Consider the following 20,716-nt stretch of genomic DNA (forward strand, 5'->3'; position numbering starts at 1 on the left):
ACGGTGACTGTTTTGGCAGCCTTTCAATGGTGTTAGTGTGCTATTAGGTTGAAGACTCTAACTGAGGACACTGAATTATGCAATCAAGACAGGAATGCTTACAGCACATAAATATGAACATTATTAGTATAGCTGCTGCAACAGCAAGGAAAATAACTATGTAAATTCTTTTCAGTGAACCAAGAGCATATCGGATTAGGATGCAGTATATGATCACCATCTGTGGTCTTGCTTCATTCCGCCAAAAGCCCTTCTCAGACTAGCTGTTTGTGTACTAGCCTCTCCTTCCAAGTCACTCTTATTAATAGTGAATTCATTTATTTTAGTTTGCTTGTTTTAAAAATTATTATTTGATTATATACTCCATCTAGGGGAATTTCCTTTTGTAGGTGGCATACCAAATTTACATTTGATATTTTGATTTGGAATTTTCATTTGACCTTAAAAAAAACCACAACACAAATCACTTGGTTTTTCAATTTTGAAGGAGAAGCCAACTTCTAACTCAACATCAGGGTCTCAGTACTTACCTATTGAGATTCGTCTGCCTTTGCTGTGTTTTCTTGGTATACAGAGCTTATGCCTGACATTGTGTGTACAGGTGCTCAGGAGGAGGTCGGGATGAAGCAATACCAGAACAGAAAGAACTCAGTTAAGGGAGGAAAAAACTATTGAAGAATATCCATTGAATGCTCCCACATTTGTTATATGGCTTGCCTAATGTATAGCACAGAGAAATAATTTCAAGGGAGTGTAACCGTAATTATGTAAACTCATTTTCTGTAAAAGAAACATGGTTCTACATGAAGTGTACATACATAGGGATGAGCCATAAATTAGCTGTTTTCACTTGAGAGGAGTTTCTGTCATGAACTTGTGACTAGTGGTCAATGATGGAAATGACAAGGAAGGTAAAACAGGAGGGAAAATGCACTGGCTTACTCTGCAACAGCAAGCCCAGAATAGGTCATTCAGAATTTTTTACAAGTAAGTTAAACACTGATGAACAAGACCTGTTACTTCAACCTTTTGTTCTTCCCTCCAAATAGCATCATGGTGTTTGTAGGTTTTCTATGGGTAGTGTTTATACCAACTGAAGTAAGTTTTTGGTTTATACTGTGTGTGTTTTCAACAAAAAAACCATTTTTTTCTACAATTAAATAAAACACGTTTTGCAAAATTGTCCTTATTTCTCAGCAACATTAAGAATTCTTCTATAAAGATGGAGATGGTGTTACAACAGTATGAGTACCTGTGAAAGTATTTTGTTCCAGAATTCTTCTAGCTTTTCTGCCTGTTTGTCCTAGTAGCAGTACAAATTCAAAAAGATTTGGGAGTTCTGGTATAGGAATTTTGTCTCTCATGCGCTTAAACCCAAATAACTGGTCTTCACTTGGTGTGTCACTGTTACTGGTGTACAGTGAGGTCTGCTGATATGCAGATAAATTTTAGTAGTTGCCTGTGAGTCATAGCCAGCAGGCATGGTTTTGCAGCAGTCCCCTGGCAACCACCTTCTCTGCAGGCCTTACCCTTTTGTTTTGTATGGATAATGTGTATGTTTGAGAATCAGCCTTTAAGCTGTAGATGAAATGAGGCTTCGCTCTGAGAGTGGAAACTGAGTGTTCTGGTTTGGTTTCATTTCCTTTAAACTAAAGCTGCTTTTGCTCTTGATGGTGAAGTTATGCAAATTTAAATGAGTGGTCTTTGACCTGATTAGCACTTAGTCGTTTCTGTCTCTTAAGATTTTTCAGTTACCAGCCCTCAAAGAGAGGATTAATCTCCTGCCATTATGACTCTCAGACCAACCATTCTTAACCTTTCTTCTGATATGATAGGGACAAAGAGCGCTGTGACGGAATTAGAGCCTCCAGCACTTTAAATGATACCGAAAACTATTATTTGGAAAAGCTAAGCATAGAGTTTTGTCATGTATGTCATTAGATCTCCCTTCTTGGAGGTACTAATGACTGGATTAGTCAAGCAACTGGATCTGCTTTGAGCAGGGTGTTGGACTAGATGACTTCTGGAGGTCTTTTCAACCTGAACAGGACTGTGTTCCTATGATCTTGGATACTATGTGTAAGTAGGACATGCTTGCAGAAACAATACCTATTAAATGACAGGAATTCTATTTTCCTGTGTTTTAATGTAAAATGAAAAGAGCTTCGGTATGTCAGCAATAGCTGCTATGTGTCTCCATACAAATTCTCAATCCTTTCATAGTTTATTTGATTTGTTGCTTTTAATTGTTCAGTTTGAGAAATTTTTTGACCTTTAAAAGAAGTAGAGATGAAAGGATGAAATATTTATTTCTGCTTTGAGTGATAGTCCTTGCCTTTCTCCCTGGAGCATGAAAACACATCATTCCGTCTTCATCCGACATACAAAATTGCCAGTAAGTAATTTTTTCTCTGTCTATTCCCAGTCTTCTCTAACTTCATAAAAGGATCTGTCTTCTGACAGCTTTTCTTAGCACTGTGGCAACAGAAACTCTCTGGACAACAGCAACAGCTGTTCTAGTTTCCTAGCCATTCTTCCCTGTATTTCTTGCTTTCTGACTGTATCTGTTTTGGAGAAGTGCTTACCTATTTTTTTCAGCAATATTGCAGATACATTAGTACTCCAGTACTGCCTGAGTTGGTATATGTTGGTGTATGTCAGCCCATAGCATTCCAGCATACATGAAACACAACTGATAGCACTGTGTAGCTGTGCCATTGTTAGAAGATGGATAAATAGTTCTCTTGTGTGAATGTAACCTCCTCATTTTGTTCACAGCTATTGACCCATCTTGTTTTTCCTTTTATTCAGCTGTTCCCTGTACACAGAATCTCAGTACCACATAAGAAACCTAACTGATGAGGTTTGTTCTTGGCCCCAGTCTCTGACACCTCCAGAGTGTCAGTGTTGGGAGGACAACATTTCTCCTTTTGAGTGTGTTCCTTTAATGAATATTTATATTGCAGGCATTCAGACTAGGCCTTTTATTCAATCATAGCAAGATGTCATTTCCCTTTTTTTTTCGTCTACCTCTGTATAAAGAAAGAGAATGCTGTATAACTCTGCTAAGCTGAAGTGCCTTTTATGTTAGTGAAAACAATTTTCAATTAACATGGAACCTTCAGTAGCCTTTCCCCTCTTTCTATCTTTTCTTTGTACTATTTCCTGTTTTTACCATATTCTCTTAGTTAGTTATTTCTTTTCCTCACCCCTTATTTGTTAGTTTTCACGAGTGAAACCCTGACTTTCAAGCATATTATTTCCCCCGGGTTTTTTTCCCCTCTTAGATGCTTTTAACTTTTCTTCCTTATTTCTTGCTTACCGTGCCATCCCCCAGAGGGTTTTAAACACTGCTCATCTTGAGAGACATTCTCTCACCTCGGGAAAACCTTCAGTTTGCCATGGCTTAGGGTGTTAACATTCAATAAATAGGAAATGTTTCTCCATAAATACTTGCCAAAAAGATGTTTGGACTTCAACTGATCTGTAGAACCAGGCCTCTTCAGACCAGCCTCTCTTTCTTCATCCTGTCTGGGCAATATCTTCAGCACATGGTGAGGCCCCTACATGTTGCATGATCAGAGGTAGGTCTCTGCAGATCTGCAGCTAGACCTTCAGTCAGTAATTGAGAACCAGCAGAATCCCTATGCAGGTCCTGCCCTGGGAATCCTCCTTCTCGCTGTGCTCACAAGCCTATTCAATAGTCTGTGAGTTTTCTTCATTAGTCACCCTTCTTCCTTCGTTATTACTATGAGTGCCAGGGAACACTAAAGAAGTGTTCTTATGAGGTAAGGGAACTAAAGGACTTGAAAACTAAAGGCTTACTCTGCTTTTCAGAGACCCCTGTCCCCTCAAAGACTTCTGTCTGATTGCTCGATGTTGGCTCCCCGGCAGTGGCAGTATTGGCAATGTGATGCTATTTTGTCTCCACCTCAAATGGTAACGAGGGGATGAACAAATGGTCAGTAATTTCTCATTGAAAACAACTATGTGTTAGCAAAAAAAAGTCCTACCTGTCATTAATTCCTTGCCTCTATAGAGCAGTGAATTCAGGTGATATTAAAAAAGGAAAGGAAGAACAAGACTTCCCTGTGAAATGATTTTTAGGACTGGTGCTTTCAACACCAGGTTCAGCTCTCAGCAGTCTCTTTCACAGATTTCTGAATCCCTAATGGATAATCTCAGCCAGTTTACTTGATGCTGTCCTCAGTGGGAGATAAGAAATGATATCTTGGAGCTCCATGACTGGAGATTTTTGAAGGCTGACTTTTTCTTCTTGGATGTCAACAAGAAGCATCAGACCTGCTTCAGAGATGGCCTTTAACACAGTTTATTTGATACTTTTGATACCCTGACCAGGTTGTCTGATAAATGCCTGGTTCAATTTTGCTGGCTAAAGGAAGCAAGTTATCTCTTCCTCACTCTGATATTCCTGCTAAAATCCTTAAATCCAGTCCTTGTGGACTTCCCTTAACCTTCATAATGGTAGCTTCCTAATTAGCATCACTGAACAATATTTAGTACATTGCTTTCCAGAGCTCACTCAGCCATAGCCACTGAAGTCTCAAGGATCTTCCAAGGTTCTTATCTCCAAGCCTGGGAGACAGTTCAGTCTCCTAGCTTTTAGTCCATCTTGTAGCCACTGAACTGATCATGATGAGAAACAAGCCTAGGGTTTCAGGTGAAACTCAGATATACCTTGATTTTTTGCTAAAACATTCAATTAAATAAAATTAATGTAGTGAAGTTCTGAAGCTGAATCAACAGGCAATGGATATGTTAAATTATGTGTCAGAATTAATGGAGGAGGAAAAATGTATTAATAGACTTAGAATAACATTCTTGGTTTGCTTTATAAAGGGACCCTGGTTATATATTGTTAGTGGCTTATGGGGTAACTAATTATTCTGAAAGAGTATTTTCTAATATATACACTATATTGTGTAGGAAGGAACTATTCAGTAGTGAATAATGTAATTTTGAATAGTGTAAGTATATTGGGAAGAGGTTATGCAGTAGGACATGAGACAGGTTTTACAGCTGCTTTTGTTCTATGCTTTTATTTTTTTTAGGGCAAAAATGTTTAGTGTATGAATGGGATTGAAATAACAGAAACCAAGGAATGATAGCGTATAGGTGGATAACAGACTGAATTCTTAGCTTATTCTTTCTGATGTTTTATCAGTTTCTACATCTTTTAAAAAAAATCAAATTGCTAAACCTATATTTTTAAACTGTAATATTTTGAGGTTTGTATATTTCAATATATCAACTTATTTACTATTTTAATATTTAAATAATGTTTAATAATATTAAATTTCATTATATAACACCTCATTATACATTGCATTTAATAATGTCATGGCATATTTAATATATTAAACATTTTTATAATTTAATTCAGTGATAAGTATGTTGGATTAGATTTTGTTTGTGTACATGTTAAGCCCCCCTCCCCGCTGAACTCCAGAAATTTGACAGATTAGTTAAGGCAAAGTTAGTTAAGATTAATACTTTTGGCAACATTGGACAACTGCCTCATTCTGATTGTCCTGCTTGATGCATCTTGCATTGGCTTGAGATTTACCAGTCATCCTCTTCAATTTCCAGCAAATGATGCTGGTTTATGGCATTGAGCACTTTAGGTGCTCAATTTATTTATCCAGATAGCTACTTAAAATTTAAACCATGGTTCCTAGAGTCTGCTGATGCCATAATCAATATGGAGGGTGCTGTTTCAGGTTTAGATGCAGTTGAATAGTTTGGAACTCTTTTTCTTTAAAAATGCAAAAGGGTAGTAAAGAAGTGGCTTCTTCCACAAGTCCTGCTTCAGGACCTGTGTCCCACTCCTTGTCTGAGAGCCTGTAACTAAATCTGCTGGTAACTGATCTACTGTTGTAAAATGATTAATTTAAATGCCCTTTCCTTAAGGTTTGCTACTGGATACAGCACAGAGAATGCGTACTTCAGGTGAATTTAAAGACTGGAGTATTGAGGGGACTGCTAATTTATACCCTGATCTTGCAGCATGTTAGCATGGTTCTAGCAATTTGTACAACACAATATATAAGACTTGTAAGACAACTCTTTGCCATGCTTTGTTTAATTAGCCCGAAATAAGCTTCAGGTTCACCTTACATGGTGATTGTAGTTGACTTCCGTATCCGATACGTACCCAGTCCCCCAGAACAAGACAAAAATAACCTTTCTTTTACCTTAGTATCCTCTCATGTTAGTGTATTGCATAGTTAGAAATTATTCATTTGTGCTTGGAAGCCAATGCTCGACAAATATTTAAGAAATTATGGGGGGAAATTAGGAGATAAAACAATTTAAGAGAAACAAATGGTGAAAGAGGAGACTTGTAAAACTGATCAGTTGTTTTTTCAGATTTTATAAGCCATTGTACACTTGCTGCCATGGTAATGAACAGGAGTGGATGATACATGTTTTGGTGGTCTTAATTTAAAAAAAATGAGGAAGGCAGTGAGCAGTATTATTTTTATTCGATTTTCAGCTAGTAGCTACTAGTATTCTATTTTCAGCTTGTAAGTCTGTTTTAAATGTCAGGAAAATAATTGTTCAAAAAAGGCTATCAAAATACATGCACATTCTTAGGGGAGGAAGGACAACACATTGCTTCCAAGACATTTTATTTCACTGTCACAAAAAGTGATATTGACTGACACCAGAGGGAGCTGCATTCCTGTATCCCTTTCTTACTGAAGGGTTAATTGTGAGTAGAGCCCTCTGAGACAAGACAAAACTTGTGAAAAGAATAATGAGGTGAATAATACATTCCTTAATTAAAAATAAATAATAATGTTTCCTCTTATTTAAATGAAAAAAACTTGTGGTCTGTTAATAAAAATAAATGCCAGTATGATGGACTGAGACAACAGCTAGTAATATTGGAGGAATATGGCTTGTCTTTTGAAAATGACAAATTTTTGTATATTTCTGGTCAATTTTGCAAGTTTTGCAAATACAGTAAAATAAGCTTTTCACAGATGTTAAAATAATTTATTTACAGAAGTCTATATTGTTATTTAATAAGCAAACAAAGATCACTGGTCTTTCTAAGCTCGTATTATGTATCCAGCTGTGACCAAGATCCTAGGGCATTATTATTTTAATTGTCATAGTCAGCTGTCATTCGCTTTATTGTACTGCATGAAAGGAGTAGAGTTTTTCATCAAGCAGTCCTATAATGATGTAAATTTTCTGAAATGTTAATAATACTTTGGAATATCCATTCTATGTAACGGAATTAATTTTGATTCCTTACTCTTCTAACACATTACCCATAAATTAAGTAGAGTGAGATCAGCTTTGTTTACTAATGTATTTTTTATCATACTTTTTTTTTTACTTATTTGAGTTTGTGACACTTTGTTCAGTGTTATCACCTGTAGTCGTTATCTTTTGTAATCCATTCAAATTGAAGATATATTCCTATAGAATACACACAGAGCAGCAACATAAACAAATACTGGTTTATAAATGTTGTATACATATATACATTCACATACAGTATTCTTTTGAACGAAGTTGTACATTTCACTAGAAGCAAACGTTTTGCTTTGCTTGAAAAAGCATTAGTTAAATATACTTCAGGCTAAATAAAGAGGCTGCCAACGGGCATGTAGGTAGAGACATTATGGTTGGCATACCACTTCAAACACGACAGGTTGTTTTTAATGTATTTCCCATTTGAGGATTAGTGTTCATAAACATAGGCAAATTATTCCTTGCAATATGTTTGTGGCTGTATGCAAGATAATGAAAAGATTTTTGAGACAGATTATTTGCAATTGGAGCTCATTAATGAGATAGATGAATTGTAAGCCTGATGAAATTATATAGATAAAACAATCTGTAGCCTTAAAATACACCTATAAAAGGGAAGTTACTGGATTTGGGACCCCTGCAATTTACTTTTTATTCTATACGTGACATTTTACACTTGATTTTAATGCTAATTCGCATGTCTCTGAATATTACATGAATTGTCTAATTAAAATGAACAAGATATCTGAATATATTATCTGAAATACATTAAATTTGTAGTAAATGTGTATTAAAAGTTTAGTAATCTTGCTCTTAGTGGATCACATTTTTAAGTAATTTCTCTTGCTTCAGATACAGGTTAAAGAACTTAAATTTTTCAGAGTTTCAAGACATATATCAGAAAGTCTTATGTTAGATGAGTTGCCAGCTAAGTAGACTTTACTAACTTTCCATCTCTATTTTACTGTGGGCTGGTACTTAAAGACAAAGATTCTAAGAATGGCTGCACCTTTGATCTGCTTCTCACTGTGGCTAATAGCAGATGCTCCAAGAATGAGAGCAAGGCAAGCATGTACTATGCTCCCACTAACCTCCCAGCCTCCAACTCTTTCCAGCGAGGAAGCCTCTTCGACCAGCTGGGGTTTGTGTGTTTACTAGTGGTCAGTGTGTTTCTTTTCCATTACTTAGTATCGTTGGCAAACTTTAATCTCCTTTTTTTTCCAAGTCATTTACGGGTATCTTGAATAGCATAGGTCCAGTACAGAAACCTATGAAAACTCACCTTTCTCAACTGTGAAGTCCGGTGATTTACTCCTGTTTTGTACCTTTTGGGGAATTATTTATCTGTGCCATGTCGCTTCTTTATTATGCCCCATCTGTTAAGTTTTCCTAAAAAGCTTTGATTAAGGATTTTCAAAACTCTCTTGGATATCTAACTAGATCATAGTCTCCATCCGTGTGCCTATAAACCCTTCAGAGATTTCACTTTAAAAAGCTTTGTTGTCTCTTCTCTAACAAGTCATCCAGGTGTCTACTAATTCAGTTCTTCATAGTGATTTGTACTAACTTGTCTGGATGTCGGGCTTACAGGCTTGTAGCTCTCAAGATGATCCATGAAAAAATTTTTGAACCTTACTGTTGTACTTGCCACCTTTCAGTGTGTATTAAGGAGACTTACAAATTGTTACTAATATTTTAGGGGTCATTTTGTCAATTTAGTTTAGTAATTTTTACATAGTCCCTTCAGTTTCTTTGAGCCTCCCACAGAGAGTTCTGGCAGGAGGGTCTCGCCAGTTCCTTTCACTGAACACCAGTGGAAAGTGTTAAATTAGCTTGTCCACAGGGTTCTTCTCTTCTCTGAGTACTCCTTTATACCTTCATTACCAGCTGGCTCTACAGACTCCGTGGAAGGCTTTCTTGCTCCTCACGTATTTGAAGGATTATTTATTACTAGTTTGCTAGTTGTTCCTCAGGCTAGTTTTGGGGGTTTATGTTGAATATGCCAGAATTTATGATCCTTTCTATTTTCTTCATCTGTACATTTCTCCTATTACCCCGTTTTATATTTTGTTGTTTATAGTCATGCTGGTTTTCTATTGCTATTACCTAAGTCTTAATAAATGGTATGCACCAGCCTTGTGCTTACTCCATAGTATCTTTAAGTAGATTCCACAGCACCTGTAGGGATTGAATTTTTGTCCTTTTGATGTGTGTTTTTTAAAAATGTCCTCATTTTTATGTATACTTCAAGATGTATTGTTCACCAAAGGCAAAATTCTCATAACTATCCTTTTCTTTGGTACCTGTCAGAACTTGTGTGCGGACCAGGCAGTTAGAAATATGTGAGATTTATACTTCCAAACCCAATATAAGTGCACAAACAGTACACAAATTACATATGCACGGTATGGTAGAAAGTTTTAAAAGCTATCAAGTGGTATTTTAGCAATGTGGCTACAAATTTTGCTAGGCAGTCTGGTGGGTTTTTTCAGTGGCATTGGCAGACTACTCAAGTTGTAGGGGGGCATTAGAAGCACTATATGGAGTACTCTGTAGAAAAGAAACTTATTACGGATCCTTTTCTCATGATATTTGAATCTCCTGCTCTTTTGGGCTGAATGTGTGATGGCCATTGAAGTGAACAAAGGAGATTCTTCTTTTACTTCAGACTATAAATTGGTCAGTTACTAGAATTTTAATCCTTCAAAGTAGGATTTATTATTTTAGTGTGTGGTTTTTTGAATGGGCTGGTTCTAATTAACCTAGATGTAAATATCTGATCTTCTGTTTTGGCAGGTACTCTGTACAGTAGGAGTGGAAGCTGTGCTTCATTTTGAGAAATGTTGAGATAAATTTCACTTGTAAAGATTAGTTATTGCTTATACAGGAGCAGCTTCAGGTGCTGGAAATCATCCTTTTATACATATCCAAGAAACTAATCAGTCTAGTTTCTTGAATATCAGCATAGTTAAATTAATTTATACCAGCTGAATATCTGGCCTGTAATGTATTAAATAATTTCATTTCTGATAAATAAATTACAAATTATTTATTTAACTCTTATTTACTTTTCTGAAGCATTTTTAATGGGCTCAGTAAGTACAGGTTGTTACAAGTGATACTCGTGCATCTTAGATTTACTTAAAATAGAAATCTTTTTCAAGGCAAACTCATTTGGCTGTCTTGTGGTATGCTTGATTTTTATTTTTTTTTATTTTTTTCATATTTCAGGTAAATATGCTGAAGATATATTTGGTGAACTTTTCAATGAAGCACACAGTTTCTCATTTAGAGTCAACTCCTTACAAGAACGTGTAGATCGCTTATCTGTCAGTGTTACACAACTCGATCCAAAGGAAGAGGAATGTAAGTTAACTCCTGGATTGAAGATTTCTTATTTTGTCACTCAGACACCACTGATAAGTGAAATGGAAATAATAATAGTTTAAATCATATTTATAAGAACACAGAGCAAAGCATCATGAGAAAGAGGTCCATTTCTATTTCTGCTACAGGTTTCTTTCACAGCCTTGTGCAGCTTTCTGAGCTCAACATTTTCATGGTTACTGAACAGTACTGTTACCAATGAATTTACATAGAAACTGCTACAGGAGTATGTGTCACTTCAGTAGTGTTATGTATTAGTGTTAATAATATTAATAATATGTAATATTATGTTAATGCTTGGAGATAAGTCTTTACTCTTTTTTTTTTTTTTAACCTTCCTACTAAATTCCCATGAGATCATAACCATTTGTCCAAGTAGGGTTTTTGCATTTAACTTGTTACCATCTTACTTTTTCTATGAAATTACAGTTCTATAGCTTCCTTTATTGACACTATATATCCCCTTGGATTCTTCCTAAATAGCTTTCAGTGCTATAAATAATGGTTAGCACTGAGAAAACAAGTATTTCCAAAAGTCAATAAGGTATGGCTCACGCCTATAAGATAGAATTTGTATGGAATTTAAATGATGCATAGGCTTTGTGATGACTACAGTAACATAGACCACCTAATATGTAAATGCCGTGAAGCTTTTTTGCCTTCTTGCATATCTGTTGGTTACAGGTGGAACTATGAAAGGTCTCGTAACCCCAAACAGTTTTAGGGTGTTCTAGACTATATAGCTAAGACCTAGAAAGTAGAGCAACATCCTATCATGAAAAATAACTTCAGATTGTTTGTGGGATCCAATTTCAAAGTATAGAAAGCTGTTTCAGTTCTGAATGTCTAGGTATAACAGCTGTGTGTCATTCAGGAAAAATGAAGTGTCAAACCAGGAACATGGTCTTCAGGCTGTCTTTAGCTACTAATGTTGAAATTTCACTAATAGAAAACTTAAGCTAAGGAAGTTTTCATTCTGTATTTTGCATTACATTAATTTTAGAGCAGGTTTCAAATGACAGCTGTTCACAGCTAGTAGCCGATTTTCCACAACGTCATGACTTGCCTAAGGGAATTCTTACATTAATGGGATTTTCCAAGTCTCTTGACAACTGAGCATACATCATACACATATACGTCTTCTTCCAATAAAATACAATGTTTACTATGATTGGATAATGACAAAAATCCTTTCTGTGTAGAGTAACAAATTGTCAGCAATTGTAATCTTGTAAGAGCTGTAATACTCCAGAGTGTTAAATGTCATTTCTACGTTTACCCTTGGCAACCTAGTGTTTGGTTTAAATCCGAGTGGGATGTGTATTGATATGGCATATCTAATACGGCAACCGTTCACACGTCAGGAAAATGGAGAGACCATTTTAAGTCATTGAGTTAAAGCATCTAAGGATGTTACAGGATAGCAAGATGGAAATTGTACTTTCCTGTGTAAATGGCCTTTGACAAGTTTGGCTGTAGGTTTCATTGCTAAATGTTCATAACTATTTGATGTTAGAGAATTGCTAGAAATACTTTTAAATAGTATGTAGTCCCAAATGCACCAGATCAATAACTTTTCACAGTACTATGCATACTGCAGCATTTGCTAAACTGTATCGCTAAAGAAAGGGACAGACACTGCAATTAAAGAAAACAGGACTGAAAAGAGGTCTACTTGATCAAGTCCAGAGTGGCTAAGTGTGACCCAAATCTGATACCCTGGATTTGTCTCTCATGCCATAGAATAGCAGTGACTGCTAGTACTTCAGAGGAACACATGCAGTCCTGTGTCAGGAACTATTAAATGTCTATTTTTATTAACCTAAGAATATCCAGTCCTTGAGCCATACCCAGTGTTCCTTATTCACAAACGTCTGCCCAGAATGAGTCACCAGATGAGGACAAAGGAGATGAGAGGAAATTTGATACCATATTTCCTCAAAAATTAGGGATCAGGAAACTTTTCTCCTTCAGTATCCTGTTTTGGGCTTGAAATTCAGAAATTCCTCACAAATAGTTTCATTTTAATCCTGATCTGGGCTAAAATAGCTGGAGGATGTTAACGCATGAAGGTGTGGGTAAACATTTGGATTTACCTTTCTTAACCCTCTATGCAAGAATTAAGCAAATTTCAGTACTCAGCTAACAGCATGTGTAAAGTGGGCTATACTTGTAAAATGAGTCTCATTTGCTAGTTCTTTGCCAGGAGGCAGTAATAGAAAATTTAATGTGTTCCTTTGGGCCCATGCTATTACACAAGAGGAAGAAATTAAGGTTCATTTAAAGCTAAGTGGCATGAACGAAAATGGCCCAAGTCAGATTCATTGAACGAGGTGTTGAACATACTTGACAAGATGTTTCTGGTAGAGTCAAAGTAATAAAAAGCTCTGAATTTTTTTAATAGTCGGTGTGTTTTCTCATTTTGAATTATTGCAATATCTCTGTGAAAGAATAAAACCAAAGGAAAGCAAGCTTAGGATTGTATCCTGAAGGAACTAACTTCTGGTGCAGAATCTTTCTGTCATAGAAGTAGTGCTATGAACTTGGTTTGGTTTGAATTACTACACTGTTTTCAAATTCTTGATTTCTCATAATTATTAATTTCATATTGTAATCGATTTTTTTACATTCTTTTTACATACATGTGTTTTTTCCCCTTCAGAAGAGATACTAAACTTGCATACACGTGAAAAGAAATCCTCTGCTTTCCTTCAGTAAACTGAACTTCATTTCAATTGTGTGGGAAGCTAGCCTATATTTATTCAAGAGTTATCATATCTGGGGTCTTTTGGGGACTGGAAAAACACATTCTTGCTATGGAGGTGAACTAAGGTTGATGGTTTCAGTAGCACTGCAATGTAAGATATCCTCATAAGTTAGAAAATAAACCTTAAGAGTATAGTTTCTTTGCAACCATTTTTAATTTCAGTATTTACTTTATAAATAACATTTCTAACTCTCTCCATATATATGCAAATTCTATAAATATAACAATAGATTTTGTTAATCTACCACATTTTTGTGAATTTATTTATGCCATTAAGCTTGAAGTACTGCTACAAGTAAATAATTTCATATCTGTAGAAATCTGACAATTTTTAAAAGCATTTTAGCTTTTATGTTGTTCTTTTTTGAAATGTGGATACACAGTACAGCTCTGATGTACAATGTAATGAAGTATTAGAACACAGTTGTGTATCACTCAGATAAATGGTATCATGACTGAAAGAGAATTCATAAACTAAGACTTTATCTGTATATTTTGGTATTAATTTAATGTTTCTTTAATATGAACTGCCTAATTCTATTTAAATCTCAAACTGGAGAGGATTTTAATCTCAAAGGCAGTGTATCAAATTTTGATTTCTACGGCATATCTGTTACAACTGTGATAAGCAGCTTAAAAAACTTGGTGGCTGAAGTGCTACGGGTGAGCAGCCTGGCATACTTGAGGAAAGGAATCAATGTTCTGAATTGTATTTCAGTAGGATTCTGGCTTTGAATACATGTGCTTGTGTTTTTTTCTAAACATTCTAGAAATACTGCCCTGTCATAAAAGGGATAGTAGTTTAGAAGTTTGCTGGGTTAATGCTAAAGAGAGATTTGACGTTTTGCTATAGGCAAAAGAGATACCATCTGGTGGGGAGAAACCTAAAAAGCTTGACAGCTAATTGTGTTCTGTATACTTCTGAAAATGGGAGACTCAGTCAACTTTCAAATCAGGATGCTCAGCCCATTGTGAGACTCAGAAGGAAAGGGTAGTAAATCCCATTTTAAGGGGCAGCTTACTGTGTCTAGCCTCTGAAGAGGAATTTGGTGACTTGAGTATAAATGTAATCAAAGTTAAGAACAGGGACCACATGAAAATCGGGTCATGACCTCCATGTGTAATATGTTAATGTGAAGAATAACACTACTGTTAATTCATTCATAAGAATTTTTACTCCCAAAGTCAAATAAAGAAAAAGACTGTTAAATTAAATTGAATAGCAGGTCACTTTTCCTGGCACATCTCCACTTAATGAAAGTTGGATTTGAGTGTGCCTCTCTCTCAAAGATCTGTGCAGATGGGCTGAGCTCCAACTGTTCTCCATGCTTTTTCTCCAATTTTCTTAGCCCTTGATTCAATTTATGGATTATTTATTAAGTAAATCAGTTTTAAATTAGTGTGTCCAAGGCTTAATAGTTCAGTGGTAAAGCTGTGATATTGTATAATTTGTATTTTGTATATAAAAAGAGGGATCTGGACAAAATGTTGTTTGGTAAATAATGTGGCAGTTTTGTTGAGACTCACCAGCAGATTCACTGCTTGATGCAGCTGGGTGATTCACATCTTCCCTAACAGGCTGCTCGGGGCTCCCTGGTTCGACACGCTGCATTTAAAACAGCTTCTGAGTCCTCTTGAAACAACTGCTCTAACATTTACACTTTCTCTTTGTTTACATAGTAGTGAAGCTACATACATTCTCCATCCAAAGAGTGCTTGAGCTTTTATGGATTTTTTTAAAATCAGTATTTCAGAAAATTTTTATTTCTTGTGTTGGGGACAAGCCCAAAGGAGAGTAGTTTCTGTTCTGCAGAAGTAGTCTCTCTGCTTAGCAACTATTAAACCTGCAGTGACATCAGAAGTATTCTGATGGCAGAGAAACCTAATATGTGTACGATTCTAGGCATTGTTGTAATGGATAATCATTAAAAAATATATATATGAAATAGAAATCAGACTTTGGGATGGCAGCATGTTTAGGAACTGAATCACACAAATCTTTATCTGAAGAGAATTTTTAACCTTTAAGTGGAATCTAATTACTAAGTTATTCATTTGATATTGTCATTCTTTCTTCCCTGCACTTTTCATATCACTGGGTAAGATTTTGAACAGAGAAAGGGAATTGTGGGCAAGTGAGTTCATTGATTTGTATGTAATTTCCCATAGTCATTCAGTTCTTCAAGGAGTCATAGCTGTGGCATTCAAGAGTTCATGGTCTTAAAAGCTGTCAGGATGAAATTCTGCAGAAAGTGTTAAGAGCACAAGCTTTTAAAAGGAATATAATTTATTTATTTATTTACCACCTTTAGGAGAATGGCATTTTTTGGCCTAGAACCTCATCATAAATTGTACATTGGAGTAAGTTTAAAAGACTTTAAAAAATCTAGTAACAGCGTTTTTTTCTTCTAGTGAGCTTAAATAAAATGTTAATATTTAATGTCTTTGAAATGTAAAAGTAGCTACTTTCTGTCAATACGCTCATATGCTCCTCACCTGACCTTTACTACGAAGTGAGGATTGCAGTTTAATGAGATGCTTAACAAGAGGTAAAACGTTATTATGGATATATATTAGTGATGTGTTCTTTTATTTAATTTGTAGTTCAGCCTAAAAGAAAATCCAGTTATTGTATCTTACTAGAGTGCAGTTTAAATACCTTTTCTTTTTCCTAGTTCATTGTTGATTACAAATAAAAATGGACTGGCATCTCTTTTTCAAAGGCAAATGTACAGAAGACTGGTAGCTTAGCTTTCTGACAGAGATAAATTTCAATTATGTGGAAAATATTGTCGTGCACAGAAGGTTAGACTGGCTCATACAATAGGTTTTTTCGTACAACCCAAACAACAGACACACTACAGATAAACTGGCATTTGTTCAGATTGTTGAATGAATGTTTAACTTAAATTGTGAACATCTCAACATTTAAGGAAATTATGTAAGAGCCCATTTTTTGTTCATTGCAATAAACAAGTGTTGCAGCAGATGGACTTTCAGGAAAATGTATCCATATGAAATTTGTGATCTTGGGTTATACGAAGGTTAGGAATTAGGCAACTGGAAACTTAAATTTATCAGCATCAAGTCAAATACCTGCATCATTTCCAACTCCTCCTTCAGTGTCTCGTCTCTTCTCACACCTGAATTCATACATCCAATTTGCTTGACCTGTCCTCTTGCTGTGCCAGTTTGTCAATCAGCCAAAGCTAAGTGGCTGGATGACCAGCCAGGTTTTCACGTACTGTCCCCCCTGAGGTGGCAAACCACGCAGGGCTTCTGTTTCTTAGCCAGCTGGCAAGCTAAACAAATGGTGTTGTAAGCCAAACTGTGCACAGCCCAGGATTACGCTGTGCTTGCCACATGGGATTTACCTGATCTCTGTCTGTAGGCGAGTTATAACGGTGTCGTGCTTCTCAGTACTTTGTGTGCCACGTCCATTCATTTCCTTAGTAATGTTGCTGTAATGTAGTCAGTTGTTTTGAATAATGGCACGCTTTTCCATGAATGCCGGTCATTGGATATCAGTGCAGGAAATGCTGTTAGCTGTTTGAAATTCCACAGCGTATGTTTTCTATGAAGACCTTTGCTATGTAGCTTAGTTTTAAAGAGAAAGTAATCTATGCTTATTGTTGGAGACTGATTATCCTCAGGTGTGTTATCCCCTTTTACCTGTTTTTTAAAAGTGGATATTTAAACAAGAAAATGGAGATTATCAATTAGACCGGCTGCATTTGCTCACTGAAGAGATCAAGGAATGATAATAAAGAGTTTATAGAACAGAGTATGTGTCACATACTCTATGAGCATTTTAATATTTAAACAAAGAACTGTCTTTATTTATTACAATAAATTAATTTAGTTCATTGCCTTCAGAATGGACACAGGTTCAACGAGAAGTATACTAACTTTTGTTTTTGTTGGCATAGTCTCCAGTAAGTGACAGACAGTTTAAAGACTTGCAGGATTGCCAAGAAACTCTGAACAAGTACATTTGGTGACATTTGTAAAACCAACAACCCAAAGGAAAAGCAGCTGAAGTATAAAAGAATCTAAGACTAGGGGTTTAGATGAGGTGAACCCCAGTTCTTCCAACTGTGAACTTTTGCCAGCAAATAACAACCTGTACTTCATGACAGGTACAAAATATATATGGGTTTTTATGAGTGCAAAAATGCCTGCAGAAGTTGAGACTCCTAGCTGATATTCATACATTATAATACTGCTTTCACATACTTTAAAAGGCTTCTGAGCAGCTAATTAAAGGTATTAAAAAGAATAAAAGACACTGTAATGAAGTAGAACCTAAGGGTAAAAAGGAGGAAACTTCTCCAGGAACACACAACCTTGCCAACTGTTATAAACTTCAAAAGCCAAACTGAAAATCAAATAAATCCCATCTTTAGCCTCACAAAGGATGTTGCCAATATGCTTAGGTAAGAAGATAGAACATTCTAGGAATTGCAAGCCCTCTGAAGAAAATCCTGACTTCTGCCCCTTTGCGATCATACAATAGAAATCCAGCTCTGTGTGTGTGTGTTCGTTCACATACGTATGTGTACGCTTGTATGTGTTACAGTAGCCAGAGTAAAATGCAGCTTTCAGCTTAAAAAGATGCACTCTTAAAAAATTGTTGCCAAAGGCCCTTGTGACATGGAAGTGGAGGTGTCCTCTCATCTTGAGTAAAGGGGCACTACTATCAACCTGTTTGTATAAAATAAACATAATTATTTATAGGTAAAATACATGTGCTGAAAATACTCTCTTTGCTAGTATGTCTTAAAACTGTTTTCAGTATTGTTTGTGATTTAAAAAAAAAAAAAAAAAGCGCCCAAACCAATGAAAAGGGCTGCTTCTTTATCTGGTGGAAGTCTAATGCTGGCTGCAAAGTTAGTCTTGAGACACACCTGGACTTCACAGATGTAGTAACTGAAGATCAGGGAAGGAGAAAAACATGAGACTGAAGAGGTAGGCTGTTTCCAGAATTAAAAGTGCAAGTTTCATCAGTTCTGGTCACTTTTCCATTAATCTTTTTCTAAATTTTAATGATTGTGAAATAGAAAAAGATTACATGGGCTTTAACAGCAGTGAGTCAGTATATCTCAAATCACTGTTTAATCTATTGCATTCACCTACTGTTGTTTTCCTCCGAATCTTACATAAAGATAATTGATTATCCCTGACTACTGTGCTTAAAACCTCAAGGTGTCTCACCTAAATTAAGCAGAGAAGTCTCATCTCGATTAAACAGTCTGATTAAAAAACAACATTTGAGTAGTTTCATGTGTTGGAACATAGTATCACCTCCCATTAAAACTCACTGATATCAGTAGCATAAGTGATGTGCTGGTTTGGCATCTCAGTGGGTCTCCAGTGGAACCATACCTACATGCAAGGCATGCAAAGTTTGGCTTGCTGATAGTATAAAGGTAAAAACCTGTACCTCAAGTTAAGAGAGTCATTTTTCAGTACCAAAAGGATTGTGAAATGCAGTGGTTAAATGTTATTAGGTACTTCTGAACTAAAGAATAATATTTTATAGCTACAGTAAGCAATCTGCTTGAACTACTTTGGAGAGACAGAGTTCTGCTATCTATCCAGGTGAGTAAAAATTTCTTGTGAAGCTAAATAGAGAATAATGTGCTAGAACGTTACAAGCATGTTTTTCACATAGTCTGACAATATCTTCCCATGGTAGTAGTGCTAGATGAATTTATAATTGCTGTAAAACACATAAAATACTGGGAGTAATGCTTAATATTTATATTCTAACCAGCATTAAGCAATTCCAGATTAATCCAAATAAACTATCTTTGGTGGGTTTTTTAAACGGCAATATCCCCTTTCAGTGTCGCTGCAGGACATTACAATGAGGAAAGCTTTCCGGAGTTCCACAATTCAAGATCAACAGCTGTTTGACCGCAAAACTCTGCCTATTCCTTTGCAAGAAACTTATGACATTTGTGAACAGCCTCCTCCACTTAACATTCTCACCCCTTACAGGTTAGTAAAATACAATTAATCAAAACCAATTTCTAGCTTCTTTTATGTAATAGAGATGCTATATGCAGGCACCTTGCTCATGTTGAATAGCACTTGATTATTTAAGGAGCCACACTAGAAAACTGTGAAGCTGCTGGAGGAATACAGGCAGCGGAAGACATTATAAGCCTTAAAACTTCACTCCACTTTACTCAAATTTTACCCCAGTGTAACAATGGTAAGAAAAAGCCATTTTTATTACCTGTATTTGTTAAACTGTGTAATGCTCTTGGATGTGAAGAAAATAAGCAGTTAGGTATGTAGAAAGAAAGGTCTTTAATGAAATGAATTTTGTTTGCTGTCCCAAAGTCAGTTTGAATCAGTAGTTGAACACGAGGAGCCCCACAAATTTGCTCATTATTTTAAGAGCAAGATTTGAATCATTGGAATGGGAGTTCTCTGATTTATGATACTCTTTTATCTACAGCTTGCATTAAAGTTACTTTTCTAAAATCAAGACCTTGAGTACAAGGAAAGATAGTAAAGAATGATGGCACAGGAGTTCAGTGTTCATCTTTCAAATGCTCTTCAGTAAAATATTTCAGGGTCTGAGATACTAGGTATTCCTTAATATGTCTTTCCTTTGCCTTAATGTTTGAATTCATGGGTTGTCAAATAAATCGTATGGCCTGTTTGCATCACTATATTTCAGGGATGATGGAAAAGAGGGTTTGAAGTTTTATACCAATCCTTCATACTTCTTTGATCTGTGGAAGGAAAAAATGTTGCAGGACACCGAGGACAAAAGAAAAGAAAAGAGGAAGCAGAAGGTATATGTGTTAGCTTTATATAGCTTCTGGCTGTTTTTTCCTGGAAAGGGTTTGCTTGCAGATATGGTACATTTTTGGTTGTGCAATTAATAACAATCCAAACTTTACAGAGTCATCTTCATTCAACTAAAACTATTTGTATTTATTCAATTCCATTGACTTTAACAAATAAATATTTAATAGTAATAATAATAATAAAATAATATAGAAGGGCCTAGGGCTTTCATGCTGTCTTAATATAAAGAACAGCAGGCTTGCAGAAACTTGTAAGTCTTCTAGCAATGACTCAAAAAGGAGAAAAAAGGAGGAATACAGCAAGTATAAAGATTTTCACTGGAACGCTCTTTCATAATACAAAATTCTGACAATCTCACAGGTGAAAAAGCTTGAATGACATTCTGATAGATATGTTTACTCTAAACTAGAAAGAAATCAGTAGGAATAGAATGTTTATATTTTA

General features: G+C 35.8%; 1 protein-coding gene across 6 annotated transcripts in view; it reads left to right on the forward strand.

The window, feature by feature from the left end:
- WASF1 (WASP family member 1) overlaps nucleotides 1–20,716 on the forward strand; it is a 103,442-nt gene that overhangs the window by 74,858 nt on the left and 7,868 nt on the right. For 5 of the 6 annotated variants that reach the window (XM_049818263.1, XM_049818262.1, XM_049818260.1 and 2 more), the window contains 3 exons: nucleotides 10,522–10,656; nucleotides 19,294–19,447; nucleotides 20,139–20,256. In XM_049818263.1, coding sequence (XP_049674220.1) covers nucleotides 10,522–10,656; nucleotides 19,294–19,447; nucleotides 20,139–20,256 — 407 coding nt within the window. Of the gene's footprint in view, nucleotides 1–10,521; nucleotides 10,657–10,805; nucleotides 10,904–19,293; nucleotides 19,448–20,138; nucleotides 20,257–20,716 lie in introns of those variants that run through there. The other variant, XM_049818265.1, reaches the window with a different exon arrangement.

This window comes from Accipiter gentilis, chromosome 15, assembly GCF_929443795.1.
Source record: "Accipiter gentilis chromosome 15, bAccGen1.1, whole genome shotgun sequence".
In the NCBI taxonomy this organism is placed as follows: domain Eukaryota; kingdom Metazoa; phylum Chordata; class Aves; order Accipitriformes; family Accipitridae; genus Astur; species Astur gentilis.